We start from the raw sequence: 8,602 nt of genomic DNA on the forward strand, positions 1-8,602 counted from the left end.
ATATATATATATATATATATATATATACTAGGAGTACTTCCGAAGGGTTCCCGAAAGTGTTCTCTTTCAAAAGTAAATAAAACCAAAATTAAGGGTAACAAATATCTGTATTTCTTGCTTTCGAAGTTTATGTGTCATACTGTGTTGTAGCCTACGGAGTGCATAATTCTTCTCGTGATTCATGGCATGCGCACGTTTTGCTGACATCACGACAGTACAAATTGCAATTTTAAGCGTCCCTCATGTGACGTCATTTTAGTATCTGTTGACTGACTGACAGATAACACATTACTGTATAGTGGTGCAAGTGGTTAAAGATCTCTTCAGCCACACTAAAACTAGATTTTTGAGTTCAAGAAGAACGTGTCATAGTTGGTTCTAATTCACATATTTTAGAACCGTGCGGTTAATATGATAGAAATATCTCGAAGTTTTGTTGGCTCAACGGTAAATCTGCAATATTATGACGCTAAAAATCCGGTATCAATACCTGTAGTGGCCACTGCAGAGATATCCCGTTGTGTAGCTTTGCGCTTAACCACAAACAAACAAAAAGAACAGCAAAAAATTAAAGACAGTCTATAGAAATCGTTTCTGTGAAAATTTAAAATTTAAACAGTTTCGAATAACATTATGGTTATGAAAAAAAAAAAAAAGCTAAGCACCCTTATATTAATGTTTGGCTTCATCACGAATTCAGAATCATTGGAAAGCAAGACTGAGTAGCAGCTTTAGCACGTTATTGACATATACACACCCGTCAGGTAGAGAGGTTGAAGTTGAGCGATGTCAATGTGATGTATGTGCAGGAGAACTTGATTTGAAAGCTTAAGGGCGGAGGAGTCTCCACTGTAATCTCGGAATTGCGTTGACATACATAGCACTAATTACTACTGCGCGTTGATTTTTTTCCCTTATCACCCCCCTCCACAGAAACCGAGGGGTCCCATTGGAAAATTTGAAAACAACGACAACATGTTAGCATCACATACATTTCAACAATTCACATTTGTATAATTGTAATTGTTTCAGGTTTTCTGTTTTGGATGATGATAAATATATTTACGGCGTATTAGATGTTCATCTAGACTCCCCCCCCCCCCCGAAAGGAAAATAAAACTTTTGGCCCCCGGTTGAACAGTGACTAGGAAAATTATCGTTGCGTGTTGCATGATGTATGGTATAAAAGAATTTAGACTCTATATAGATATAACAGATTAATAAATATTAAAACCTGATTTTCGAGACAGTCACGCTATAGTAAAAGGTCTAGAGCTTTGGCCGAAATGAACCATCATTTTTTTTATGATCCATTCCAGAAAAGGTTTTGAATGATTTTGCAATTATAAAGTTGGCCTAGAGTGTTTCGTAATCTATAAAATTGTTATTTAAGTTATTAAGATAGTCTAGATTCAGTAGTATAAATTGCTGTTTTTTAAACTCGTAAAAATTTGTTAACTATTTAAAAACTCTTGCAATCAAGTACTATTCGAAATTACTTCAGCGTTGAACCACGAGAGTAACAAGGAAAGATTTGTAAAAAATTTGTTAACTATTTAAAAACTCTTGCCAGCAAGTACTATTCGAAATTACTTCAGCGTTGAACCACGAGAGTAACAAGGAAAGATTTGTAAAAAAATTGTTAACTATTTAAAAACTCTTGCCATCAAGTACTATTCGAAATTACTTCAGCGTTGAACCACGAGAGTAACAAGGAAAGATTTGTAAAAAATCTGTTATTTTTATGCAACTTTTAGCCATTAGGTTTGGAAAGAATAATTGTGAAGTTCGACATGGCTCGAAGCCTCCAGTAGCACGGCGGTATGTCTGCGGACTTACAACGCTAGAATCCGCGTTTCGATACCCGGGGTGGGCAGAGCACAGATAGTCCCTTGTGTAGCTTCGTGCTTACGTACAACAAACAAACAACTCGTAGCTTCTTGTTATTTTACAAACGTTGTAAAATAAAACACTGCGCCATCTTTAGACGCACGTAATTTCATTTGAGCTCAATAAAAACACCATAGTCTCTGTGTTTCCTTTTCTCAGTTTTTAGTGTTATATATGCGTACTTAAAGGCACTTTATGTCCTCCTGGTGGGACAGGGGTAAGTTTACGGACTACGAAGTTCGATTCCCCCACGTTGAACACAACAGAGAGCCCAATGTAAAAATACAAACAAATACATTCTATAAGTTTGTTTGTTTGTTTTGAATTTCGCGCAAAGCTACACGAGGGCTATCTGCGCTAGCCGTCCCTAATTTAGCAGTGTAAGACTAGAGGGAAGGCAGCTAGTCATCACCACCCACCGCCAACTCTTGGGCTACTCTTTTACCAACGAATAGTGGGATTGGCTGTCACGTTATAACGCTTCCACGGCTGAAAGGGCGAGCACGTTTGGTGTGACTGGGATTCGAACCCGCGACCCTCAGATTGCGAGTCGAGTGCCGTAACCACCTGGCCATGCCGGGCCCATTCTATAAGAATGATAATCTAGATCTTGGATTGCCCCCTCGAACTCCTTTAACATCATTTATAACCAACTTGATGGTCACTACTGCAGATATAGCAGTTCCATAGATATCAGCTTTTGTTAAAATTAATGAGGTCAGTCTTAGACCACACACACATCCTGAAAACTCCCCACAAATCGTCCAATGTACGTTAATGTGGGCTTCCAAGCCAAACCAAGCATAGAGAAGCCGATATGTGCGCAGTCAGACGACTCCACAGGTGTGTTGGAAAAGGGGGAAGTATGAACACCGGTTTATTTTCCACGATTTGTAGAAAGTATGCTGTTTTCTTTGACCAAACAGTGCAGGAATCTTATTTGACATAACTGGTGCAGATACGTTCTCCAGTCTTTAATTGAAATTCACGTTTGCTTTACAGTACACCTGTTGCCTCGGGAATAACCCAAGGCAACTATAAGGTCAGAGAAAAACTTCCTTTCAACTCTCTGTACTCAGTTTCTAAGTTCATAATTTTCTACGTTATGGTCTGTTTGTAATCATTCAAGTACTCCTAAGCCTAGTCTAACGTTTAGCACACTTCCATCTCTTAAATGTAAGGTATGTTTCACCAGTGTGTCTAGAATGAAGCTTGCGCACTCGTGGTTCATGATTTTCTACATTATGGTCTGTTTGTAATCATTCAAGTACTCCTAAGCCTAGTCTAACGTTTAGCATACTTCCATCTCTTAAATGTAAGGTATGTTTCACCAGTGTGTCTAGAATGAAGCTTGCGCACTCGTGGTTCATGATTTTCTAAAATAATAAGATCTTTGTGGATTATCGTATGAACAGTTGGTTGGTATAAGTGCGGCAGTGGAGACACCTGAAAGATCACTACGGGTGTACTAATTATCTTAACATGGTAGTAGTAAGTACACGTGCGAGGGGTTGCTTACCTTCCATTGCCTCGAGCTCTTTGCTCGAGGCACTGTTGAACATTTTTTCTTGGAAGAAGATCCATCCATAAGTTATTGGAGGTATTGCACTGTCGAGTGGACGCGAATTCGCCGCGAACAAAATATATCGGTGCCTTTGAGTGACGTGCCCATGCTTTTACCCCTCCCCCATAATTCCACTGTATATAAACAATTTATGTTGATTTGCATAATTAGTTTATGTATCACGTGCGTTCGCAGTTTTCTCGAAAATTATCATCCAAACGCATTCTGTAAATCTTCGCGTCAGATGCAGTAGAACTTGACCGTATCTTCTTATATTGATCATATTTCACCTTTTATTATTAAGTTCGGATCAGAAGATGCTACGTACTCAGATCAAAAATAGAAATAAAAATATCATAAAGTTTAAAATGTATCGTTTCGTCAGTTGGGTAGTAACGCTGTTGTTTAATGTACAGGGAGGGGTAAAAGTTACTGTACATTTGGTATAGTTGGTCTTATGCGGTTGGTACAAAAAAGAATTGGTTTGGTTTGAATTTCGCTCAAAGCTACACGAGGGCTATCAGCGCTAGCCGTCCCTAATTTAGCAATGTAAGACTAGAGGGAAGGCAGCTAGTCATCACCACCCACCGCCAACTCTTGGGCTACTCTTTTACCAACGAATAGTGGGATTGACCGTCACAATTATAACGCCCCCACGGCTGAAAGGGCTAGCATGTTTGGTGTGACGGAGATTCAAACCCGCGACCCGCAGATTGTGAGTCGAGCGCTCCCTAACCACCTGGCCATGCCGGGCCGAAAGAAGAAATGAAACCAACTTGATGTTTGTTTCAGAGTAAGACGTCAGAAATAAATCAACGTTCGAAATGAAACAACTGTATGTTCATTTTTGTCTCGCCCTGTACATCTCTGATTATCCACTGACGTGTAGTGTTATGGAGTACCGAGTGATTACTTCTTCATTTATAACATTAAAGTATAAATAATAATAATAATGTTTTCCTGTTTGACAACTTACCTTGAAGCTTCATTCAGGGTTAAAGAGTATTTATTTCAAATGATAAGATCGAACGAACCACTAAAATAGTGATATGCAGTAGGAACATTTACTTGTGAAGACGCTATTTCTAATTTCATCCGGAAATCTCCTTGACTTTACTGGCAAACTGACGTCTTTCGACATCAAAATAGAACTCTGTTTGATCAGTTTCCTCTCCTAACCCTTGGATACCCAATATTACCATCAGTTTACATGCTGCAATCTTTTCGACCATTAAAGTTCGTTTTGATCCTTTCTGTATAAGAGACAGAAATGCGATACTTTTTTTTTCCTCAAGAATTTGCATTGTGTAGATGAAGTAGAAGAGTTTACTTGAACGTTGAGGAAGATGAAGTTGAGCTACTTGAGTTACCAGGGAAATATTATCTATGAGTCTCTAAAATACAAAACTGTACTTCTACTGCACGTGTCTGACAATTTTCGTCTGGACTTTTCCTTCTCGAGTATCGCTGCAAAAAAAAAAATGTTAATTCCTGGCGCCGAGCCAGCGTCGACATTCAGTGAAACGTAACGAAAACGGTAGGAGACAGACAGCTAGTGTACATAGGGCCGGAGTTTGGATTTGTTGGGTAAGATGCTGTAGGAGTCTGCAGGTCTACCGCGGGGGTGGCTTATCTGTGACTCACTGTGTATCTTGTCAGCGCTCAAGAAAACGTTCATCATTCTTGTATCACAAATCAAGACATGTGGAATGATTAGACAACTTCATTACACGGTATAAGTCTTGTTCTGTAAAGTATAACAGGAATTACTCTGTTAAAATATAACCTTTTGACATGTCGAAGTGGAATTATTTATCGTAGACGTTAAAAGATAGAGAATAAACAATATAACAAAATCGTAGTATTTATTAATTCCGTTGGAATTTTGATATCGTTTCGGGGCATGTTAAGAATCGTAATGATATCGTTTCGGGGCATGTTTATATCAATCAAACATGTCAAATTTGCTTTTCACAATCGAATGAAACTTATAATAAAGTGGTGATAAATATACAAGCTACGTTTCAGTTCTAATCCGTATGGTTTAACTTTTTAAACAAAAATTTTGATACTGGATCTCTAGCCCAACTTAAATGCGGAAGAAAAAAATTGTCCAATCTTAGACTGGTTTACGTTATTCCATTCGTGACGTGGTATTTTTCGTAATTTTACACCTTTCACGAGGAATTAGAGGAATGAGCCATATAGTTAATTAAAGGTCTGACATCTGACATTGAAAACTTAGCCTGTTTTGGAATCTTAATCTCGAAAGAAGAAACGTCAGCGATGTAATATTCCTTTCAATTAGTAAAATTACTGGTTTTTCACGCTGTTTTGTTGTTGGTTCACTTAGCTGACAGTTGTGCAAGAGAGTCAGATATTACCAAATAATTTTGTTGTTGTTGTTGTTGTTTTTAATGCAGATTACTCAACGCAAACAAGATTGGTTGATTCGTTTTATTTTACTTGATGCAGATTATTCAACACAAACTAGATTGGTTGATCCATTTTATTTTACTTAATGCAAATTACTCAACGCAAACAATATTGGTTGATCCGTGTTTTTTGTTGTTTTTTTACTGCAGATTACTCAACCAACAAAAGACACTGATCAAACAATCTTGTTTGTTGAGTAATCTGCATTAAAAAACAACAAAAAACACTGATCAAACAATCTTGTTTGGGTTGAGTAATCTCCATTAAAAAACCCCAAACAAGATTGGTTGATCAGTGTTTTTTGTCGTTTTTTCAATGCAGATTACTCAACCCAAACAAGATTGTTTGATCAGTGTTTTTTGTTGTTTTTTAATGTAGATTACTCAACCCAAACAAGATTGTTTGATCAGTGTTTTTTGTTGTTTTTAATGCAGATTACTCAACCCAAACAAGATTGATTGATCAGTGTTTTTTGTCGTTTTTTCAATGCAGATTACTCAACCCAAACAAGATTGTTTGATCCGTGTTCTTTGTTTTTTTTAATATAGATTACTCAACCCAAACAAGATTGTTTGATCAGTGTCTTTTGTTGTTTTTTAAATGCAGATTACTCAACGCAAACAAGATTGGTTGTATCCGTGTTCTTTGTTGTTTTTTAATGCAGATTACTCAACCCAAACAAGATTGTTTGATCAGTGTCTTTTGTTGTTTTTTTAATGCAGATTACTCAACGCAAACAAGATTGGTTGTATTCGAAGAGACGCCTTTGCTGATCTACACAACTTGAATCTGTTGTGAGTATAGAACCGGTTCTCTTACGATAATTTGTTTGATTTATACTACATTACTATTTGTATATTATGATCCATTATATAACTAATTTGTTTGGAACATCGATACAGTGTCTTGAAAAAAAAAAGGGTGGGTTATGGAATTAGATTTTTGGAAACCTAAATAATTGGACACAAAAGTGGGTCTCCGTTTCTAAAGCCACGCGTTATATCGGATTTCAAAATTTATTTTACCCCGCTAAAACATTTGGCCTAATTTTCGAGTTCGACGTTCCGAGATGTAATTTATCACTCCGTACCACTAGGACTTTCATTAAATTTTAACAGACTAACGAACAAGAAGCAACATGTTCTCTAGACACATCGTTCAAAAATATTTCAGAAACAGCTATCAAGGTCATCATCTAAAAATGTGATCTCTTGTGTGTGTGTGCGAAACAGAATCGCCTGGAGAAAAATACACAACTACTCTTTTCTCTCTCTCTCTCTCTCTTTCTATCATTCACAATTTTATTCACTAGCTCGAAATTGATTTGATAAAATGGTTCCGACGGTTATTTTTTTTTTTTACCTAGTACTTTTTTTTTTTTTCGTCAACTCACACTTAATATTTTGGATAGAAAATTCATGTAATTTTACATTCCACCAAGGTCGTAAAGATGAAAATGTTCGTGATTACAATGAGGCGGAGGTTTTACTCACGTCACAACGTGTCTATACTTCTTTAAGTCAGATAACACCATCAGAGATTTACATCGCCTACATTACGAGAGAAAATACATATTTACTTCCATAGGCCTTAGTTTGGAAACTTAAAATAATCGTTTTTTATAGCCCTAGGTTTCAGTTTTGTTTCACAATAAACATCTTATTACCAGCAAGTATCAACGTAAAGGAAAAACTGAAGTACAAAAATAAAATCGTCTCAACTGTAACTTCATCTTAGAATATGACCGACATTTTAATCTAGGTTTAGAAAATGACGGATTTATTGGAGGAGTGACAAGTAATTAGAACATTTACTTCTGCTTCATACAAGAAAAAGTATAAAGTAAAACATCCAATCTACAGTTATGCAATTAGCATGCTTTGTCTTTACACGAATATAAAAGTTAGGATTGATTTTAAGGTTTCCGTTTTTTTTTAGAGTTTGCGTAGGTCTACATATTTGTATGTTTTGTGTAAATCTAAATATTTTTTATGCTTAGCGTTGATGTAAATTCTTTGTAGGCTTTGCTTACATCAAAACGATTTTAAGTTTTGCTAAAATCAAGTTTTTTTTATGCTTTGCGTAAAAATACTCAATACGTAAAGCCTGCGTATTTAGGCTTTACACAGCTCAAAATATTTTTAGGCTTTGCTTACATCAAAATGATTCTAAGTTTTGGGTAAATCAAGTTGTTTTTTTTAAGATTTGGGTAGATTTAAATTTAGGTATTGAATTCAACCCAACCACAACCCCCTTTTTGACCTTCGTATAAATCTACAAATTTTTTTAGGCTTCTTATAAATTTGAGTGTTAATATTGATTTTAACGTTTCTTGGTATTTCATAATGAAGCACAATGGTAGCTTCTAATAACGGCTCTAGAGTTACCTGATCATTTCATTACGCATTTATTTAAGAAAGTGTTTGAATAATACGGTATTTTCAACCTGAATAGCACTTTATGTGACACATGGGCTAAACAGCCAAGTCAGTGACCCAACAGTTCAAGCACAACCATCCCTAAATTTGGAGGCCCGGCATGGCCATGTGGGTAGGACGCTCGACTCGCAATCTGCGAGTCGCGGGTTCGAATCCCCGTCGCACCAAATATGCTCGCCCTTTCAGCCGCGAGGGCGTTATAACGTGACGGTCAATCCCACTATTTGTTAGTAAAAGAGTAGCCCAAGAGTTGGCGGTGGGTGGTGCTGACTAG

At 36.8% G+C, this 8,602-nt stretch overlaps 1 protein-coding gene across 2 annotated transcripts in view; it reads left to right on the forward strand.

Annotated features, from left to right (window-relative positions):
- The window catches only part of LOC111086691 (slit homolog 2 protein-like), a 220,077-nt gene that overhangs the window by 203,994 nt on the left and 7,481 nt on the right, over nucleotides 1–8,602 (forward strand). For both annotated transcript variants that reach the window (XM_022390533.1, XM_022390532.1), the window contains one exon: nucleotides 6,613–6,684. In XM_022390533.1, coding sequence (XP_022246241.1) covers nucleotides 6,613–6,684 — 72 coding nt within the window. The remainder of the gene's footprint in view (nucleotides 1–6,612; nucleotides 6,685–8,602) is intronic.

The sequence above is a fragment of the Limulus polyphemus genome, unplaced genomic scaffold (assembly GCF_000517525.1).
Source record: "Limulus polyphemus unplaced genomic scaffold, Limulus_polyphemus-2.1.2 Scaffold1327, whole genome shotgun sequence".
Taxonomy (NCBI): Eukaryota; Metazoa; Arthropoda; class Merostomata; order Xiphosura; family Limulidae; genus Limulus; species Limulus polyphemus.